Genomic DNA, 22,962 nt, shown 5'->3' with positions numbered 1-22,962 from the left:
AATAATGAGTTATATGTGTCAGAGAGGAGAGTCAGTAGGACTCATCAGCATGTTTGAAGAGGCATGTCTGGAAGTTATGTAAACACACCTTATTGTCATGATGATTACAAAAGTGTTCACAACAGTGCACACAGATATAGAAAAGCGCAGAATGAATTTTGTTGTGTTGATATTAGGTGATAAAAATATGGTGAATTGTAATAATATTAAAGGAACCCGTATTCATATCTAAAGTCAAATGAAAAAAAGAAAATAGCATGAGATGATTTGTCATTGTGACAGTAGATAACAGTAGACAAATGTATGGTTTATCTGGACTGCAACTGATATGTCATAGTGTCATTAATTAATAGATATGATGTACACTGTGTGTGTATACTTGGAATGCTTACTTGTTTTATTATGGGACCATTGTTTATAAATGGACCTGTGTATCATTGAGGGAGGGAATACATTAAGATACTGATGTGATGTGTTACTATATATTTCTGTACCTTAGTGTGTGTGTTTTCATCAAGTGAGGCAGCGTTAACCCTCATTGTTCTTTCTGTTGACTTTGGAGCGGTTGTGTAGGCGCATGATTGGGCTGCTTTCCTCTTCAGGGTGTGGTCACACCAAATTTCCAAAACATAGAATATCCTAGAGGGAGGGAGTTACCAGCTTTGTGCTTTGGGGAGATGGAGGCTGTGTTGTCTGAAAGACTTTTAACACCATCTAGTGTTCACCTTTGGGTCCTATAACCCAGACTACTTGGAGAGCAGGGCAGGTTGTTCATTTAGTCAAATGGACAGTGTTTTATATTTTTTTCTGTCTAGGCTGATTTAATTTGAATGCTTATTATTGTCTTTCATTTGTGCAGGAAAACAAAAACAGAGTTTCCATTACACCAGGGCTGGAATAAAGAAACACAAAATCAAGGTAAGATTTGTCATTTTCATTGTGATATCCTCTGGTAAGTTCTTGCCAGCTACCTTGTGATTTTCAGTCGAAAACTTCAGAGATGAGAATATTTGTATGGTTGTCAATACAGATGGCTGATGAAGAGGACACCAGAGAGGTGCTCTTTCCAGACTGGGAAGGTCCAGACAAAACTGGCTTGACCATTGAACAGACAAGTGAAGGAGAGATCTTTGTTAAGGAGGTAAAAGGAGAGTCACCAGCAGCACGATCTGGAAAAGTCTATGAAGGTAACAAATTCATTTTTGTTCTCATTTTTTAAAGTTGAATATGTGGCGATGTCGACTAGATGATGACATCACATATACAGTACCAGTCAGAAGTTTGAACTTCTCATTGCATTGAATGAGAAAGTGTGTCCAAACTTTTGACTGCTGGTGTAAAAACACAGTGGAAAGTTATGCTTTGCAACAATGAAATCAATATTCTTCATCTGAACACATATTGTAAAAAGAAGCATGTACAGTTGGACTGACTTACATATCGTCGCTGTCCGATGAAAAACACGTATCTCCAAATTTCTTTTTTTCATACCTGCTTTTGATACATGCTTTTTGACTGACATTTCTGACATCCAATGGAGATACGTTTTAAATAGATTGCGTCTTAAAGCATTGTTCCATCGGTCATATAGATACCAAACGTGTCAGTTGCTAGGGTGGAATGCAGACATGTTGTATACTGTAGAAAGCCAAAAACATCAAAAGTGGAGATGCGTGTAGTCCACTAGTCGATTCAACCCCAAGTACATACCAAGTACATTACATCCTTAACAGAAGTTTTTGTTGCTATCTCAACTTCATTCATAGGTGACCAGATTGTGGGTGCCACAATTTACTTTGATAACATGAGCTCTCAAGAAACAGCAGAGCTTCTGAAGACACTGAACCGACACAAGGTTGGACTGAAACTACAAAACAAAGGAGACAAATCCCCTTGCTACTCGCCCTTGAGCACACCATGTCGTTCGCCAATGGGCACCCTTACGTGGGAAGGCAAGACCCGCTTTGGAGGTTCCAGTCCAGACATCATTCTTGTAAGTTTCTTTTTTTTTTGTTCAAAGTAATTTCAAAATAATTTGTTTGTAAGGAATATAATGAATTAACACACTGCAGTACTCAAACTTTACTTACCACTGTTTTTCAATCAACAGAGTGGGGATGATGAGGATTACAAGAGAATATACACAAAAAAGATTAAACCAAGACTGAAGTCTGAAGACCTTGCAGAGGGAGTAGATGTTCGCACAGAACGACATAGCAGCACGAGCAGCGATGGCAGCACAATTACTACCATCACTCGCCGTATCACTACCTATACAGTGGATATGCCGAGTGGCATCAGTGAGCAACTTGAACTTTCAAGCCCAGACTTCAAAGGGCTACGGCATGATTCTGGAGATGGCTCACCTCGTATCCGAATCTCACATGGGAGCCCTTCAGGTAAAGTGGGAGCAGAAGAGGGAGTTTTTGAGTCAAGCAATATAACTTACACTGTGCCAAAAGTTAGCTCCACTGAGACACACTGGGGTAGTGGGGGACTTCAAACCACAAAAAATTTAAGAGAGGAAAAAGAAAGTACGGATCTTAGATTTAAAGGGCCTAACTTTGGAGTGACCATAGCTAAAGGCCAGGAAAGCTTTGAAATCTCGAGAGGGAGTGGAGAGGAAGGACATGGAAGTATTCAGGTTTCTGACACGAACATGACACTAAGAGACAGCACAAACACTGGCAGTAGGCATGTTACAATAAGAGGGAGTGGCATTGTAGCTGATGAAAATGGAGGGTCTTTTGGTCCTGTGGGAAATTTTGGTCTCAATCTAGGTGAGGGGAAAAAAGTGAAGATGCCTGAATTTACCATCAACCAACCACAGACAAAGGGGATAGGTAGCACAGATAGAACAGGAGGATCAACAATCACATTAGGCAATGTTACCACAGGATATTCCTCAGTGCCAGGAAAGATTTCAGTGACAGGTATGGATGATAATGTTACAGGTCCAAAGTTGAAAGGTGAGATTGATATCAACCTGACAGACACAACAAGAGGAATTAAAGATGCTGAATCAGTCATTGAAGTTCCAGGATACAAAACAGAGGGCAGTGTGAGTGGCATAAAAACATCAACAATCAAGATCCAAGCCAAGGGACCGAAAGTTGATACAAAATCTCCTGCAGTTGATGTTAACACAACAGAGGTTTCTAGTAAAATCAAGGATGCAGGTGCAAAAGTCAAAGGACCAGAAGTAAATGTCAACCTTACAAAAGCTGACACTGAAACCATAGCACCAGGAGTAAAACTAAGTGGACCAGGCCTTGACACAGAGGGTCCTAGCTGTAAGATAAAAGGACCAACCATTTCAGGACCTAAAATCTCTATGACAGATGTGGATTCACATCTGAAAGGCCCCAAACTCAAAGCTGGCTTGGATGTGACAGCTCCACAGATTGTGGGAGACATGTCAACACCCGGTGCCAACATCGAGGCTCCAGAGGTTGACATTAAAGGTTCTGGATTTGACATGCCTAAAATCAAAATGCCATCATTTAGCATCAAAGGTCAAAAGGTGGAGGGCCCAGATGTAAAGGCACCTAAGTTTGAAGTAAAAAGCCCAGATGTTGATGCAGAAGGTCCTGATGCAACCCTCACACTGCCATCGTTGTCAGGACCAAAGCTACCAGACTGGAATATTAATCAAAAAGGACCACAAATTAAAGGAGATGTTGATGTATCTGTTCCAAAGATTGAGGGGGGTATAAAAGCACCCAAGGTGGACATCAAAGGAACAGATGTTGACAATGAGATAAACAAAGAAGGATTTAAAATGCCTAAATTCAAAATGCCATCCTTTGGGATGAAAGGCCCAAATGTCGAAGGACCAGAAGTGGATGTGAGCCTACCTAAAGCTGACATTGATATCAAAGCACCAGAAGTAAAACTGAGCGGACCAGACCTTGACATTGAGAGTTCTAGTGGAAAGATCAAAGGACCAAAATTCAGCATGCCAACAATTTCAGGACCTAAAATTTCGATGCCAGATGTGGATTTAAATCTGAAAGCTCCTACACTCAAAGGTGATGTGGATATGTCAGCTCCAAAGACAGAAGGGGACATGTCATTACCTAAAGTCGACATCAAGGGTCCGGAGGTGGACATTGAAGGTCCTAAAGGAGGAATTAAAATGCCCAAGTTCAAAATGCCATCCATTGGGATTAAAGGTCCAAATGTTGAAGGGCGGAAAGTTGATGTCAGTCTTCCCGAAGCTGAAATTGATATTAAAGGACCGGAGGTAGACATAAAAGAACCAGACCTTGCCATTGAAAGTCCAAGCGGAAAGATCAAAGGACAGAAATTTAGCATGCCAACCATTTCAGGACCTAAAATCTCCATGCCAGGTGGGGACTTCAATCTAAAAGGCCCCACACTTAAAGGTGGTGTGGATGTTAAAGCTCCAAAGATTGAAGGAGACATCTCAGTACCTGATGTAGACATCAAGGGGCCAGAAGTTGACACTGAAGGTCCAAACGGTGGATTTGAGATGCCTAAAATCAAAATGCCATCATTTGGAATTAAAGGTCCAACAGTGGAGGGCCCAGATGCTGATGTGACTCTTCCAAAGGCAAATATTAATATGAGGGCACCAGAGGTTGACATTGAAGGCCCAGAAGTTGATGTTGAAGGCAGTGATGCTAAATTTAAAGGGCCCAAAATCAAGCTACCTTCATTGTCAGGACCCAAGCTACCAGACATTAATTTGAAAGGGCCCAAACTTAAAGGAGATGCTGATGTGTCTGTTCCAAAGATTGAAGGGGACATAAAAGCGCCAAAGATAGACATTGAGGGACCGAATGTTGACATTGAGGGGCACAAAGGAGGTTTTAAAATGCCTAAATTCAAAATGCCCTCCTTCGGGATGAAAGGTCCAGATGTTGAAGGACCTGAAGTGGATGTCAGTCTACCGAAAGCTGACATTGATGTTAAAGCACCAGAAGTAGATTTAAGGGGACCAGACCTTGATGTAGAGGGTCCTAGCGGAAAGATCAAAGGACCAAAATTCAACATGCCGACCATTTCAGGACCTAAAATCTCCATGCCAGATGTGGATTTCCACCTGAAAGGCCCCAAACTGAAAGGTGATGTGGATGTGAAAGCTCCAAAGATTGAAGGAGACATGTCAGTACCAGAAATAGACATCAAGGGAGCAGAGGTGGACATTGAAGGGCCTAAAGGTGGATTTGAGATGCCTAAAATCAAAATGCCATCCTTTGGAATCAAAGGTCCAAAAGTGGAGGGGCCAGATGTTGAAGTAAATCTTCCAAAGGCAAATATTGACATAAAGGCACCAGAGGTTGATATTGAAGGTCCAGATATTGATGTTGAAGGCCCTGATGCAAAACTCAAAGGATCCAAATTCAAGCTACCTTCAATATCAGGACCCAAGCTACCAGACATTAATCTGAAAGGGCCTGGAATAAAAGGAGACGCTGCTGTGCCTGTTCCAAAGATTGAGGGGGACATAAAAGCCCCAAAGATAGACATTGAAGGACCAGATGTTGACATTGAAGGTCCTAAAGGTGGATTTAAAATGCCTAAATTCAAAATGCCATCTTTCGGGATAAAAGGTCCAGGTGTTGAAGGTCCGGAAGTGGAGGGCCCAGAGGTTGATGTGAATCTTCCAAAGGCAAGTATTGATGTAAAGGCACCAGAGGTTGACATTGAAGGCCCAGATGTTGACATTGAGGGGCACAAAGGAGGATTTAAAATGCCTAAATTCAAAATGCCATCCTTTGGGATGAAAGGTCCAAATGTTGAAGGGCCAGAAGTAGATGTCAGCCTTCCTACAGCTGATATTGATATCAAAGCACCCGAAGTAAAACTAAGTGGACCAGATCTTGACATTGACAGCCCTAGTGGAAAGATCAAAGGACCAAAATTCAACATGCCGACCATTTCAGGCCCTAAAATCTCCATGCCAGATGTGGATTTCAATCTTAAAGGCCCCAAACTAAAAGGAGGTGTGGATGTGAAAGCTCCAAAGATTGAAGGAGACATGTCAGTGCCTGATGTAGACATCAAGGGTCCAGAGGTTGATATTGAGGCCTAAAGTGTATTGAGATGCCTAAAATCAAAATTCCATCCTTTGGATTAACAGTCCAAAGTGGAGGGCCCAGATGTTGACATAAAATCTCCAAAAGCAAGTGTTAAATGTAAAGGCACCAGAGGTTGACATTGAAGGCCAGATATGATTTTGAAGGCCCTGATGCAAAATCTAAGGACCCAATTCAAGCTACCTTCATATCAGGACCCAAGCTACCAGATATAATTTGAAAGGCCCAAAATAAGGGAGACGTTGATGTGTCTGTCCCAAAGAATTGAAGGGGACTAAAAACTCCAAGGTAGACATTGAAGCACCAGACGTTGATATTGAAGGGCACAAAGGAGGATTTAAGATGCCTAAATTTAAAATGCCATCCTTCGGGATGAAAGGTCCAGATGTTGAAGGTCCGAAGTGATGTCAACCTTCCAAGCTGACATTGATATCAAAGCACCAGAAGTAGATGTAAGGGACCAGACCTTGACATAGAGGGTCCTAGCGGAAAGATCAAAGGGCCAAAATTCAACATGCCACCATTTCAGGACCTAAAATCTCCATGCCAGATGTGGATTTCAATCTTAAAGGCCCCAAACTAAAAGGAGGTGTGGATGTGAAAGCTCCAAAGATTGAAGGAGACATGTCAGTGCCTGATGTAGACATCAAGGGTCCAGAGGTTGATATTGAAGGTCCTAAAGGTGGATTTGAGATGCCTAAAATCAAAATTCCATCCTTTGGGATTAAAAGTCCAAAAGTGGAGGGCCCAGATGTTGACATAAATCTTCCAAAAGCAAGTGTTGATGTAAAGGCACCAGAGGTTGACATTGAAGGCCCAGATATTGATGTTGAAGGCCCTGATGCAAAACTCAAAGGACCCAAATTCAAGCTACCTTCAATATCAGGACCCAAGCTACCAGATATTAATTTGAAAGGGCCCAAAATAAAGGGAGACGTTGATGTGTCTGTCCCAAAGATTGAAGGGGACATAAAAACTCCAAAGGTAGACATTGAAGCACCAGACGTTGATATTGAAGGGCACAAAGGAGGATTTAAGATGCCTAAATTTAAAATGCCATCCTTCGGGATGAAAGGTCCAGATGTTGAAGGTCCGGAAGTGGATGTCAACCTTCCGAAAGCTGACATTGATATCAAAGCACCAGAAGTAGATGTAAGGGGACCAGACCTTGACATAGAGGGTCCTAGCGGAAAGATCAAAGGGCCAAAATTCAACATGCCAACCATTTCAGGACCTAAAATCTCCATGCCAGATGTGGATTTCAATCTGAAAGGCCCCAAACTGAAAGGTGATGTGGATGTGAAAGCTCCAAAGATTGAAGGAGACATGTCAGTACCTGATGTAGACATCAAGGGTCCAGAGGTCGATATCGAAGGTCCTAAAGGTGGATTTGAGATGCCTAAAATCAAAATACCATCATTTGGAATCAAAGGTCCAAAAGTGGAGGGCCCAGATGTTGATATAAATCTTCCAAAAGCAAGTGTTGATGTAAAGGCACCAGAGGTTGACATTGAAGGCCCAAATGTTGACATTGAGGGGCACAAAGGAGGATTTAAAATGCCTAAACTCAAAATGCCATCCTTTGGGATGAAAGGTCCAAATGTTGAAGGACCAGAAGTGGATGTTAGCCTACCAAAAACTGACATTGATGTTAAAGCACCACAAGTAAATGTAAAGGGACCAGATCTTGACATTGACGCTCCTAGCGGAAAGATCAAAGGGCCGAAATTCAACATGCCGTCAATTTCAGGACCTAAAATCTCCATGCCAGATGTGGATTTCCATCTGAAAGGCCCCAAACTGAAAGGTGATGTGGATGTGAAAGCTCCAAAGATTGAAGGAGACATGTCAGTACCAGAAGTAGATATCAAGGGTCCAGAGTTTGACATTGAAGGTCCCAAAGGTGGATTTGAGATGCCTAAAATCAAAATGCCATCATTTGGCATCAAAGGTCCAAAAGTGGAGGGGCCAGATGTTGATGTAAATCTTCCAAAGGCAAATATTGACATAAAGACACCAGAGGTCGATATTGAAGGCCCAGATATTGATGTTGAAGGCCCTGATGCCAAACTAAAAGGATCCAAGTTCAAGCTTCCTTCAATATCAGGACCCAAGTTACCAGATATCAATTTGAAAGGGCCCAAACTTAAAGGAGATGTTGATGTCTCTGTTCCAAAGATTGAAGGGGACATAAAAACTCCAAAGTTAGACATTGAAGGACCAGATGTTGACATTGAGGGGCACAAAGGAGGATTTAAAATGCCTAAATTCAAAATGCCATCCTTTGGGATGAAAGGTCCAAATGTTGAAGGGCCAGAAGTAGATGTCAGCCTTCCTAAAGCTGATATTGATATCAAAGCACCAGAAGTAAAACTAAGTGGACCAGATCTTGACATAGAGGGTCCTAGCGGAAAGATGAAAGGACCAAAATTCAATATGCCGACCATTTCAGGACCTAAAATCTCCATGCCAGATGTGGATTTCAACCTTAAAGGCCCCAAACTAAAAGGTGGTGTTGACGTGAAAGCTCCAAAGATTGAAGGAGACATGTCAGTACCAGAAGTAGATATAAAGGCACCAGAGGTTGACATTGAAGGGCCAGATGTTGATATTGAGGGGCACAAAGGAGGATTTAAAATGCCTAAACTCAAAATGCCATCCTTTGGGATGAAAGGTCCAAATCTCGAAGGACCAGAAGTGGATGTGAGCCTACCGAAAGCTGACATTGATGTGAAAGCACCCGAAGTAGACATCAAAAGACCAGACCTTGACATAGAGGGTCCTAGCGGAAAGATAAAAGGACCAAAATTCAATATGCCAACCATTTCAGGCCCTAAAATCTCCATGCCAGATGTGGATTTCAATCTTAAAGGCCCCAAACTGAAAGGATGTGTGGATGTGAAAGCTCCAAAGATTGAAGGAGACATGTCAGTACCTGAAGTAGACATCAAGGGTCCAGAGGTTGACATTGAAGGTCCTAAAGGCGGATTTGAGATGCCAAAAATCAAAATGCCATCATTTGGCATTAAAGGTCCAAAGGTGGAGGGGCCAGATGTTGATGTAAAACTTCCAGATGCAAGTATTGATGTAAAGGCACCGAAAGTTGACATTGAAGGCCCAGATGTTGACATTGAGGGGCACAAAGGAGGCTTTAAAATGCCTAAACTCAAAATGCCATCTTTTGGGATGAAAGGTCCAAATGTTGAAGGACCAGAAGTGGATGTCAGCCTGCCGAAAGCTGACATTGATGTGAAAGCACCAGAAGTGGATGTAAGGGGACCAGACCTTGACATAGAGGGTCCTAGCGGAAAGATCAAAGGGCCAAAATTCAACATGCCAACCATTTCAGGACCTAAAATCTCCATGCCAGATGTGGATTTCCATCTGAAAGGCCCCAAACTAAAAGGTGATGTGGATGTGAAAGCTCCAAAGATTGAAGGAGACATGTCAGTGCCTGATGTAGACATCAAGGGTCCAGAGGTCGATATTGAAGGTCCTAAAGGTGGATTTGAGATGCCTAAAATCAAAATGCCATCATTTGGTTTCAAAGGTCCAAAAGTGGAGGGCCCAGATGTTGATGTAAAACTTCCAAAAGCAAGTGTTGATGTAAAGGCACCAGAGGTTGACATTGAAGGACCAGAAGTTGACATTGAGGGATACAAGGGAGGCTTTAAAATGCCTAAACTCAAAATGCCATCCTTTGGGATGAAAGGTCCAAATGTTGAAGGACCAGAAGTGGATGTTAGTCTACCGAAAGCTGACATTGATGTTAAAGTACCAGAAGTGGATGTAAAGGGACCAGACCTTGACATAGAGGGTCCTAGCGGAAAGATCAAAGGGCCAAAATTCAACATGCCAACCATTTCAGGGCCTAAAATCTCCATGCCAGATGTGGATTTCCATCTGAAAAGCCCCAAACTGAAAGGTGATGTGGATGTGAAAGCTCCAAAGATTGAAGGAGACATGTCAGTGCCTGATGTAGACATCAAGGGTCCAGAGGTCGATATTGAAGGTCCTAAAGGTGGATTTGAGATGCCTAAAATCAAAATGCCATCATTTGGTTTCAAAGGTCCAAAAGTGGAGGGCCCAGATGTTGATGTAAAACTTCCAAAAGCAAGTGTTGATGTAAAGGCACCAGAGGTTGACATTGAAGGACCAGAAGTTGACATTGAGGGATACAAGGGAGGCTTTAAAATGCCTAAACTCAAAATGCCATCCTTTGGGATGAAAGGTCCAAATGTTGAAGGACCAGAAGTGGATGTTAGTCTACCGAAAGCTGACATTGATGTTAAAGTACCAGAAGTGGATGTAAAGGGACCAGACCTTGACATAGAGGGTCCTAGCGGAAAGATCAAAGGGCCAAAATTCAACATGCCAACCATTTCAGGGCCTAAAATCTCCATGCCAGATGTGGATTTCCATCTGAAAGGCCCCAAACTGAAAGGTGATGTGGATGTGAAAGCTCCAAAGATTGAGGGAGACATGTCAGTGCCTGATGTAGACATCAAGTGTCCAGAGGTCGATATTGAAGGTCCTAAAGGTGGATTTGAGATGCCTAAAATCAAAATGCCATCATTTGGTTTCAAAGGTCCAAAAGTGGAGGGCCCAGATGTTGATATAAATCTTCCAAAAGCAAGTGTTGATGTAAAGGCACCAGAGGTTGACATTGAAGGACCAGATGTTGACATTGAGGGGCACAAAGGAGGATTTAAAATGCCTAAACTCAAAATGCCATCCTTTGGGATGAAAGGTCCAAATCTCGAAGGACCAGAAGTGGATGTGAGCCTCCCGAAAGCTGACATTGATGTGAAAGCACCCGAAGTAGACATCAAAGGACCAGACCTTGACATAGAGGGTCCTAGCGGAAAGATCAAAGGACCAAAATTCAATATGCCAACCATTTCAGGCCCTAAAATCTCCATGCCAGATGTGGATTTCAATCTTAAAGGCCCCAAACTGAAAGGAGGTGTGGATGTGAAAGCTCCAAAGATTGAGGCAGACATGTCAGTACCGGACATCGACATAAAGGGTCCAGAGGTTGACATTGAAGGTCCTAAAGGTGGATTTGAGATGCCCAAAATCAAAATGCCTTCATTTGGGTTCAAAGGTCCAAAAGTTGAAGGGCCAGACCTTGACATCAACCTGCCCAATGCTGATATAGATGTCAAAGGCCCTAATGCTAACATTGAAGTACCTAAAGTTGATATTGAAGGTTCAGATGGAAAACTAAAAGGAACAAAGTTCAAGCTGCCATCAGTGTCTGGACCTAAATTGCCCGATGTTGACCTTCACCTGAAAGGACACAAAATGAAGGGAGGTGTGTCAGTTCCAGAGATTGAAGGAAACCTCAAAACCCCTGAGGGAGAAATTGAAGGTCCGAACCTTGACTTTGAATCACCAGAAGGAAAACTAACTGGGCCAAAGTTCAAGTTACCCACAATATCTGGACCCAAAATGTCACTGCCAGATGTTGACATCAGTCTGAAGGGGCCGAAATCAAAGGGTGATTTGAAAGGGGATCTTCAGTTACCAAAAGGTGAACTTGATGTACCAGATGTTACAACTGATGTTCCAGACATTGGCTCAAAGAAATCAAAGTTCAAAATGCCCAAGTTTGGATTTAAGGGTCCAAAAGTAAAGGCCCCAGAAACCGATGTAAAACTGGTACAAGGAGATATCAACTTGAAAGGGAAAACTGGTAGTTCTGAAGGTCTTGATCTTGATATGGGATTGACTGGTCCAAAAACTAAAGGAACCAAATTTAAGATGCCAAAATTTGGCTTCAAAGGCCCAAAGGCTGAAATGACAGAATCTGGAGCAGAACTAAAAATACCAGACATCAACGCCGAAGGACCAGAAATTGAAGGTGGCAGTCCAAGTGGAAAACTTAAAGGATTTAAGATGCCAACTTTCTCAGGACCAAAACTTTCCATGCCAGATGTAGACTTCAACCTGAAAAGTCCAAAAGTCAAAGGTGATGTTGATTTGTCAATTCCAACAATTGAAGGCCCAGATGTTGAGATAAACCTTCCAAAGGCAAGTGCTGATTTAAAGGCACCAGAGGTTGACATTAAAGGCCCAGAAGTCGAGGTGGAAGGTCCTGATGCCAAACTAAAAGGACCCAAAATCAAACTACCATCAATATCAGGACCCAAAATGCCAGATTGGGATATTAATCTGAAAGGCCCAAAAATAAAAGGTGATGTGGATGTGTCTGTTCCTAAGATTGAAGGTGACATTAAAGCTCCAAAAGTGGATATAGAAGGACCAGATGTTGAAATTGAGGGCCAGAAAGGAGGATTTAAAATGCCTAAATTCAAAATGCCATCCTTTGGAATGAAAGGTCCAGATGTTGAAGGTCCGGAAGTAGATCTCAGCCTACCGAAAGCTGACATAGATGTGAAAGCACCAGAAGTAGACATAAAAGGACCAGACCTTGATATAGAGGGTCCTAGCGGAAAGATCAAAGGACCAAAATTCAATATGCCAACCATTTCAGGACCTAAAATCTCCATGCCAGATGTGGATTTCAATCTTAAAGGTCCCAAACTGAAAGGCGATGTTGATGTAAAAGCCCCAAAGATTGAAGGAGACATGTCAGTACCTGATGTAGACATCAAGGGTCCAGAGGTCGACATTGAAGGTCCTAAAGGTGGATTTGAAATGCCTAAATTCAAAATGCCAACATTTGGTTTCAAAGGTCCAAAAGTTGAAGGGCCAGATGTTGACCTCAGCCTTCCTGAAGCTGACATCGATGTTAAAGCACCTAAAATGGACATCAAAGGGGCTGACATTGATATTGACAGCCCTAGTGGGAAGATCAAAGGACCAAAGTTCAACATGCCATCAATTTCAGGACCTAAAATCTCCATGCCAGATATGGATTTCCATCTAAAGGGCCCCAAACTGAAAGGTGATGTGGATGTGAAAGCTCCAAAGATTGAAGGAGATATGTCATTGCCTGAAGTTGACATCAAGGGTCCGGAGGTCGATATTGAAGGTCCTAAAGGTGGATTTGAGATGCCAAAGATCAAAATGCCATCAATATCAGGGCCCAAATTGCCAGACTGGGATATTAATCTGAAAGGCCCTAAAGTAAAAGGAGATGTCGATGTCTCTGTTCCAAAAATTGAAGGTGACATAAAAGCCCCAAAGGTGGACATTGAAGGTCCTGATGTTGACATTGATGGTCAAAAGGGAGGATTTAAAATGCCTAAATTCAAAATGCCAACATTTGGGTTCAAAGGTCCAAATGTTGAAGGGCCAGATGTTGACCTCAACCTTCCTGAAGCTGACATTGATGTTAAAACGCCTAAAATGGACATCAAAGGTGCTGAGATTGACATTGACAGCCCTAGTGGAAAGATCAAAGGACCAAAATTCAACATGCCATCAATTTCAGGACCTAAAATCTCCATGCCAGATGTGGATTTCCATCTAAAAGGCCCCAAACTGAAAGGTGATGTGGATGTGAAAGCTCCAAAGATTGAAGGAGACATGTCAGTACCGGAAGTAGACATCAAGGGTCCAGAGCTTGACATTGAAGGTCCTAAAGGTGGATTTGAGATGCCTAAAATCAAAATGCCATCATTTGGCATTAAAGGTCCAAAGGTGGAGGGCCAAGATGTTGATGTAAAACTTCCAGATGCAAGTATTGATGTAAAGGCACCAAAAGTTGACATTGAAGGCCCAGACATTGATGTTGAAGGCCCTGATGCAAAACTCAAGGGACCCAAAATCAAAATGCCGTCAATATCAGGACCCAAAATGCCAGATTGGGACATCAATCTGAAAGGGCCTAAAATAAAAGGAGATGTAGATGTATCTGTCCCAAAGATTGAAGGTGACATAAAAGCCCCAAAGATAGACATTGAAGGACCAGATGTTGACATTGATGGACACAAAGGAGGATTTAAAATGCCTAAATTTAAAATGCCATCCTTTGGGATGAAAGGTCCAAAGGTTGAAGGGCCAGATGTGGATGTCAGCCTTCCTGAAGCTGACATAGATATTAAAACACCTAAAATGGACATCAAAGGTGTAGACATTGACATTGACAGCCCTAGTGGAAAGATCAAAGGACCAAAGTTCAACATGCCATCAATTTCAGGACCTAAAATCTCCATGCCAGATGTGGATTTCCATCTAAAGGGCCCCAAACTGAAAGGTGATGTGGATGTGAAAGCTCCAAAGATAGAAGGAGACCTGTCAGTACCGGAAGTAGACATCAAGGGTCCAGAGGTTGATATTGAAGGTCCTAAAGGTGGATTTGAGATGCCAAAAATCAAAATGCCATCATTTGGCATCAAAGGTCCAAAGGTGGAGGGGCCAGATGTTGATGTAAAACTTCCAGATGCAAGTATTGATGTAAAGGCACCGAAGGTTGACATTGAAGGGCCAGGATTAGATGTTGAAAGTCCTGATGCTAAACTAAAAGGACCCAAAATCAAAATGCCATCAATATCAGGACCCAAAATGCCAGACTGGGACATTAACCTGAAAGGGCCCAAAATAAAAGGAGATGTGGATGTATCTGTCCCAAAGATTGAAGGTGACATAAAAGCCCCAAAGATAGACATTGAAGGACCAGAGGTTGACATTGATGGACACAAAGGAGGATTTAAAATGCCTAAATTTAAAATGCCATCCTTTGGGATGAAAGGTCCAAAAGTTGAAGGGCCAGATGTTGACCTCAGCCTTCCTGAAGCTGACATCGATGTTAAAGCACCTAAAATGGACATCAAAGGTGCAGACATTGACATTGACAGCCCTAGTGGAAAGATCAAAGGACCAAAGTTCAACATGCCATCAATTTCAGGACCTAAAATCTCTATGCCAGATGTGGATTTCCATCTAAAAGGCCCCAAACTGAAAGGTGATGTGGATGTGAAAGCTCCAAAGATTGAAGGAGACCTGTCAGTACCAGAAGTAGACATCAAGGGTCCAGAGGTTGATATTGAAGGTCCTAAAGGTGGATTTGAGATGCCAAAAATCAAAATGCCATCATTTGGCATCAAAGGTCCAAAGGTGGAGGGGCCAGATGTTGATGTAAAACTTCCAGATGCAAGTATTGATGTAAAGGCACCGAAAGTTGACATTGAAGGCCCGGAATTAGATGTTGAAGGTCCTGATGCTAAACTAAAAGGACCCAAAATCAAAATGCCATCAATATCAGGACCCAAAATGCCAGACTGGGACATTAACCTGAAAGGGCCCAAAATAAAAGGAGATGTAGATGTATCTGTCCCAAAGATTGAAGGTGACATAAAAGCCCCAAAGATAGACATCGAAGGACCAGATGTTGACATTGATGGTCACAAAGGAGGATTTAAAATGCCTAAATTTAAAATGCCATCCTTTGGGATGAAAGGTCCAAAGGTTGAAGGGCCAGATGTGGATGTCACCCTTCCTGAAGCTGACATAGATATTAAAACACCTAAAATGGACATCAAAGGTGCGGACATTGACATTGACAGCCCTAGTGGAAAGATCAAAGGACCAAAGTTCAACATGCCATCCATTTCAGGACCTAAAATCTCCATGCCAGATGTGGATTTCCATCTAAAGAGCCCCAAACTGAAAGGTGATGTGGATGTGAAATCTCCAAAGATAGAAGGAGACCTGTCAGTACCAGAAGTAGACATCAAGGGTCCAGAGGTTGATATTGAAGGTCCTAAAGGTGGATTTGAGATGCCAAAAATCAAAATGCCATCATTTGGCATTAAAAGCCCAAAGGTTGAGGGGCCAGATGTTGATGTAAAACTTCCAGATGCAAGTATTGATGTAAAGGCACCAAAGCTTGATATTGAAGGCCCAGACATTGATGTTGAAGGCCCTGATGCAAAACTCAAGGGACCCAAATTCAAACTACCTTCAATATCAGGACCCAAAATGCCAGACTGGGACATCAATCTCAAAGGGCCCAAAATAAAAGGAGATGTGGATGTTTCTGTTCCAAAAATTGAGGGAGACATAAAAGCTCCAAAGGTGGACATTGAAGGACCAGATGTTGACATTGATGGACACAAAGGAGGATTCAAAATGCCTAAATTTAAAATGCCATCCTTTGGAATGAAAGGCCCAAATGTTGAAGGGCCAGACGTTGACCTCAGCCTTCCTGAAGCTAACATTGATATTAAAACACCTGATATGGACATCAAAGGTCCTGAGATTGACATTGACAGCCCTAGTGGAAAGATCAAAGGACCAAAGTTCAACATGCCATCCATTTCAGGACCAAAAATCTCTATGCCAGATGTGGATTTCAATCTGAAAGGCCCCAAACTGAAAGGTGGTGTGGATGTGAAAGCTCCAAAGATTGAAGGAGACCTGTCAGTACCGGAAGTAGATATCAAGGGTCCAGAGGTTGACATTGAAGGTCCTAAAGGTGGATTTGAGATGCCAAAAATCAAAATGCCATCATTTGGAATCAAAGGTCCAAAGGTGGAGGGGCCAGATGTTGGTGTAAAACTTCCTGATACAAATATTGATGTAAAGGCACCAAAAATTGACATTAAAGGCCCGGAATTAGATATTGAAAGTCCTGATGCTAAACTAAAAGGACCCAAAATCCAACTACCATCAATATCAGGACCCAAAATGCCAGATTGGGATATCAATTTGAAAGGTCCGAAAATCAAAGGTGACGTGGATGTGTCTGTTCCAAAGATTGAGGGTGACATAAAAGCCCCAAAGGTGGACATTGAAGGACCAGATGTGGACATTGAAGGACACAAAGGAGGATTTAAAATGCCTAAATTTAAAATGCCATCCTTTGGGTTCAAAGGTCCAAAAGTTGAAGGGCCAGACGTGAACCTCAGCCTTCCTGAAGCTGACATTGACATTAAGACGCCTGATATGGACATCAAAGGAGCAGATATTGACATTGACAGCCCTAGTGGAAAGATCAAAGGTCCAAAATTCAACATGCCGTCAATTTCTGGCCCTAAAATCTCTATGCCAGATGTGGATTTCAATCTGAAAGGCCCCAAACTGAAAGGTGGTGTGGATGTGAAAGCTCCAAAGATTGAAGGAGACATGTCAGTACCGGAAGTAGACATCAAAGGACCAGAGGTTGATATTGAAGGTCCTAAAGGTGGATTTGAGATGCCTAAAATCAAAATGCCATCGTTTGGCATAAAAAGTCCAAAAATGGAGGGACCAGATGTTGATGTAAAACTTCCAGAGGCAAATATTGATGTAAAAGCACCAAAGCTTGATATTACAGCCCCGGATTTAGAAGTCGAAAGCCCTGATGTTAAACTAAAGGGACCAAAAATGAAAATGCCATCAATATCAGGACCCAAAATGCCAGACTGGGATATCAATCTGAAAGGCCCCAAAATAAAAGGAGATGTGGATGTGTCTGTTCCAAAGATTGAAGGTGACATAAAAGCCCCAAAGGTGGACATTGAAGGACCAGATGTTGACATTGAAGGACACAAAGGAGGATTTAAAATGCCTAAATTTAAAATGCCATCCTTTGGGATGAAAGGTCCAAAAGTTGAAGGGCCAGATGTTGACCTCAGCCTTCCTGAAGCTGACATCGATGTTAAAGCCACCTAAATGGACATCAAAGGTGCAGACATTGACATTGACAGTCCTAGTGGAAAGATCAAAGGACCAAAGTTCAACATGCCATCAATTTCAGGACCTAAAATCTCATGCCAGATGTGGATTTCCAATCTAAAGGCCCCAAACTGAAAGGTGATGTGGATGTGAAAGCTCCAAAGATAGAAGGAGACCTGTCAGTACCGGAAGTAGACATCAAGGTCCAGAGGTTGATATTGAAGGTCCTAAAGGTGGATTTGAGATGCCAAAAATCAAAATGCCATCATTTGGCATCAAAGGTCCAAAGGTGGAGGGGCCAGATGTTGATGTAAAACTTCCAGATGCAAGTATTGATGTAAAGGCACCGAAGGTTGACATTGAAGGCCCAGGATTAGATGTTGAAAGTCCTGATGCTAAACTAAAAGGACCCAAAATCAAAATGCCATCAATATCAGGACCCAAAATGCCAGACTGGGACATTAACCTGAAAGGGCCCAAAATAAAAGGAGATGTAGATGTATCTGTCCAAAGATTGAAGGTGACATAAAAGCCCCAAAGTGACATTGAAGGACCAGATGTTGACATTGAGGACACAAAGGAGGATTTAAAATGCCTAAATTCAAAATGCCATCCTTTGGGATGAAAGGTCCAAAGGTTGAAGGTCCAGAAGTGAGTCAGCCTTCCTGAAGCTGACATAGATATTAAAACACCTAAAATGGACATCAAAGGTGCAGACATTGACATTGACAGCCCTAGTGGAAAGATCAAAGGACCAAAGTTCAACATGCCATCAATTTCAGGACCTAAAATCTCCATGCCAGATGTGGATTTCAATCTAAAAGGACCCAAATTAAAAGGTGATGTGGATGTGAAAGCTCCAAAGATTGAAGGAGACCTGTCAGTACCTGAAGTAGACATCAAAGGTCCAGAGGTTGATATTGAAGGTCCTAAAGGTGGATTTGAGATGCCTAAAATCAAAATGCCATCATTTGGCATTAAAGGTCCAAAGGTTGAGGGGCCAGAAGTTGATGTAAAACTTCCAGATGCAAGTATTGATGTAAAGGCACCGAAAGTTGACATTGAAGGCCGAGGCATTGATGTTGAAGGCCCTGATGCAAAACTCAAAGGACCCAAAATCAAAATGCCGACAATATCAGGACCCAAAATGCCAGACTGGGACATAAATCTGAAAGGGCCTAAAATAAAAGGAGATGTAGATGTGTCTGTTCCAAAGATTGAAGGTGACATAAAAGCCCCAAAGGTGGACATTGCAGGACCAGATGTTGACATTGATGGACACAAAGGAGGATTTAAAATGCCTAAATTTAAAATGCCATCATTTGGAATGAAAGGTCCAAATGTTGAATGTCCGGAAGTGGATGTCAACCTTCCTAAAGCTGACATTGATATCAAAGGGCCGGAAGTAAAACTAAGTGGACCAGACCTTGACATTGAGAGTCCTAGTGGAAAGATCAAAGGACCAAAATTCAACATGCCATCGATTTCAGGACCTAACATATCTATACCAGATATGGATTTCAACCTCAAAGGCCCCAAACTCAAAGGCGGTATGGATGTGAAAGCTCCAAAGATTGAAGGAGACATGTCAATGCCTGATGCAGATATAAAGGGTCCTGATGTCAATATTGAGGGTCCTAAAGGTGGATTTGATATGCCAAAAATCAAAATGCCATCTTTTGGGTTCAAAGGTCCAAAAGTTGAAGGACCAGATGTTGACCTCACCCTTCCTAAGGCTGATGTTGATATTAAACATCCCGAAATGGACATCAAAGGAGGAGACATTGAGATTGGCAGCCCCAGTGGGAAGATCAAAGGGCCAAAATTCAACATGCCATCCATTTCAGGACCTAAAATCTCCATGCCAGATGTGGATTTTAATCTGAAAGGCCCCGAACTGAAAAGTGGTGTGGATGTGAAAGCTCCAAAGATTAAAGGTGACATGTCACTACCGGAAGTAGACATCAAAGGTCCAGAGGTGGACATTGAAGGTCCCAAAGGTGGATTTGACATGCCAAAAATCAAAATGCCATCATTTGGCATCAAAGGTCCAAAGGTTGAGGGGCCAGATGTTGATGTAAAACTTCCAAAGGCAAATATTAATGTCAATGCACCAGATGTTGACATTAAAGGAACGGATATTGATGTCCAAGGTCCCGATGCAAAACTCAAGGGACCCAAAATCAAACTACCATCAATGACAGGACCCAAAATGCCAGATTTTGATATTAATCTGAAAGGCCCGAAAATAAAAGGAGATGTGGATGTGTCTGTTTCAAAGATTGAAGGTGACATAAAAGCCCCAAAGGTGGACGTTGAAGGACCAGGCATTGACATTGGGGGCCAAAGAGGAAACTTGAAAGGGCCTAAAGTTAAATTGGAAATGGATGCTTCCATGCCAAAATTGGATGTAGATGTGAAAGGTCCAAATGCTAACCTTGCCATTGATTCTGAAAAGACTGGGGTGACGTTTCCTAAGTTCAAAGGTCCTAAGTTCACAATGAAATCCCCAGAAGTAAATGTGGGAGGAAAAGGGTCTAAGACAGACCTAAGCGTTCCAGTTGCTGAAGCAAGCGTTGATGCCCCTGATATTGATATGACTGTAAAGGGGAAAAAGGGAAAATTTAAACTTCCAAAAATGAAAGGAAAGTCTAAAAAAACCGATGCTGACATGGAAACACCTGCTGTAAACCTGGATGTTGACACACCCAATGTTCATGTAAAAGGAACAAAAGTAAAGAAGCCTCGTTTCGGAAAGCTTCATTTTCCTGATGTGGAATTAGATATCAAATCACCAAAACATAAAGGGGATGGATCTTTATCTGAGGGATTTAAGTCATCCAACATAGATATGCCATCTGGTAGCATGAACACTGCCATTGACTGTGCCAGTACCGGTAGTGCAAATGTTAATTTGGGAAGGACAGATGTGAAAGTAAAGACCACTCATATTAAAAGTGATGCAGATGTTAGTGCAAGTGTTTCAGGTGAAAGTGCATCTGGTGGCCTTCAGTATCCAGAGGGCACAGTAACAATTCCAAAAATCAAGGTACCAAAATTTGGTATACTTCTGCCTCAAGTGCCTGGCCAGGAAGGTGGAGGAAAATTTGAACCTGAACTTGCAGCCAGTGGAGACATAAACATTCAACCACCATCTGTTAGCAGCTCACAAACAATTGACATTGCCAGTCCAGAAGTGAGACACAGTGAAGGTAAAGTAAAGGTAAAGATGCCAAAATTGTTTGGCAAGTCAAAAGCGAAGGGCAGTAGTGCAAGTGACCTTCATGGACCAGACGTTGAGTTGAGTTCTAGTAGCAAAGGTGGCAAGGCCTCTAAAGAATTAAATGTACATTCTGGGGAATTGGTGGGTGGAAAATTAGGACTGGAGGGTGATCCTGGACTCAGTGTGTCAACTAAAGGCAAGTCAGCCTCACTGGACCTATTTAAGAAATCAAGACATCGGTCTTCTTCTCTGAGTGATGAAGGTGGACTTGCAGTTAGTTCTCCTTCAGCTCACTTAGATGCAGAGGGTGGTGACATTGCATTAGATTTAGGAGAAAGCAAGGTCAAGGGAAAGAAAGGCAAGTTGAAGTTTGGAACATTTGGAGGGTTTGGTTCAAAGTCAAAGGGCTCATATGAAGTGAGTCTTGGAGAAGACAGTGAAGCAAGAGTAGAGGGGAGTGCAGGTGTTTCTTTACCTTCCAAAAAATCAAGATTGTCTTCATCCTCAAGCAGTGACAGTGGTTCAAGAAGTGGTTTCAAGTTCCCAAGAGTCGAGCTATCTGTTTCACCAAAAAAGTGATTGTGAGGCAAATTAAACTCTCTTGTGTACACCCACATTCATTGTCCTAATATAGAAAAATTCTTTATAAGATAAGGGGACATGCACAGACATCTCAACATTGCTAACTATGAGTATGTTTTTTCTTAGCAATTACACCGGTGCATGAGAATGTTTAAAATCCCCTCAAAATGTAAATAAGATTAATTTGTATTGTAATAATAGATGTTGTTTTTGTACATAGTCCAGATTTATTGAACATACACCATCTCATGAAATTTCCACCAATACTTTATTATAGGGCGTGTCCTGTTTCATTCAATTAAAAGAATGTTGTTATGAATGGGCTCTATTACGCAGATCATTTACTTACAATAGTTATTTTGAAGGAATAAACACACATACAGCATGAACACTTTACAGTTTTTTAACGTAAAAAATGGTTTTATTTTCAAGCTTTAAGAATATATAATCAGTGCAGAAGCATATTTACGCAACATAGAGTTGGCCCTTTATAACACATTCTGAAGAGTGATACTGCTGTATATACCATAATTGCAAAGACAATCACTGTTTGGAGATTCTTTGAAGTGCTGTCAGTATTTTTCTGGTCATTTTAAAGAAAATGTATCTACTTAAATACAGTGCTACTTACCACAAATTGTCTTGTTTATTTTAAACAAGTTCTGCTTCTTAAATTAGTTATTTTCACAGTTTAAGGATGCTCTGTATTTTGTTTCGTTTTGTCACTCCATCTTTGTATACACACCTTGTGCTTGCATATAAAATGTCACAAATAAACAGTCACTTTTTGATGTCATTTGTTTGCAGACAAATTTGTGTGACAGAAAGTTGCATATTATTGATCAATTATGAGGGAGAGCATGTTTTTGGGGTATATTCTTTTGTGTGCATTCTGCTAAATAAACTAAATAAAAAGATTTATAGTACTAATGTTTTTTTAAAGCAGAACTTGTCAGTGCCTTAACATGTAATATTATGATGAAAAATTTGATTATTACTTATTTCTGAATGTGATATTCTTGAATTATCATATGTGTATGATATTATAACGTCAAGTATGAGACTTGTCACTTGTTATACACTTTCACATCTAATTAAGAGACATACTTTAACAGTCAACACCAGATAAATGGAGACAATAAATGCTGTGTAAATTTCATTACAAATAACACACAATGTGCTGTGGATTGTACTAGTCCACTCATAAAAAGTCCAAAACATAAATGATATCACAATGTGTATATTAAGTAGATTCATGGAGTATGACATTCAGAAGTGTTGTTATTATCAGAAACAGAAATGTAATAAAATATAATAAAAACAAAAAGTGACTATGACCAGTTCTTTTTCAACAACTTGATGACCTATAAACCTATAAAGCACAAGAATTGGATATAGCTATTTTTTTTTCTTGGTTATCTACTATGTAGAGCAACAAATAAAAAATTGAATAAAGCAGTGTAATACTTCAATTCATACTAAAGTACTAGTACAAATAGATAATGAAAACTCGCACAACAATTT

The 22,962-nt window shown here is 41.4% G+C and overlaps 1 protein-coding gene across 1 annotated transcript in view; it reads left to right on the top strand.

Moving 5' to 3' along the window:
• Window positions 1-22,765, top strand: part of ahnak (AHNAK nucleoprotein) — a 33,574-nt gene extending 10,809 nt beyond the window's left edge. The window contains 12 exon segments of the mRNA XM_047584603.1: window positions 860-918; window positions 1,031-1,187; window positions 1,767-1,993; window positions 2,111-6,043; window positions 6,354-6,466; window positions 6,468-6,592; window positions 6,595-10,583; window positions 10,725-17,727; window positions 17,730-17,831; window positions 17,834-18,136; window positions 18,139-18,286; window positions 18,288-22,765. Of these exon segments, the coding sequence (XP_047440559.1) occupies window positions 1,031-1,187; window positions 1,767-1,993; window positions 2,111-6,043; window positions 6,354-6,466; window positions 6,468-6,592; window positions 6,595-10,583; window positions 10,725-17,727; window positions 17,730-17,831; window positions 17,834-18,136; window positions 18,139-18,286; window positions 18,288-21,435 (19,248 nt within the window). The 5' untranslated portion in view covers window positions 860-918 and the 3' untranslated portion in view covers window positions 21,436-22,765.
• The last annotated feature ends 197 nt before the right edge of the window (window positions 22,766-22,962 follow it).

Source organism: Mugil cephalus, chromosome 5 (genome assembly GCF_022458985.1).
Source record: "Mugil cephalus isolate CIBA_MC_2020 chromosome 5, CIBA_Mcephalus_1.1, whole genome shotgun sequence".
NCBI lineage: Eukaryota > Metazoa > Chordata > Actinopteri > Mugiliformes > Mugilidae > Mugil > Mugil cephalus.
The sequence above is the reverse complement of the archived record's forward strand: the minus strand, read 5'-3'. Positions and strand labels throughout refer to the sequence as shown.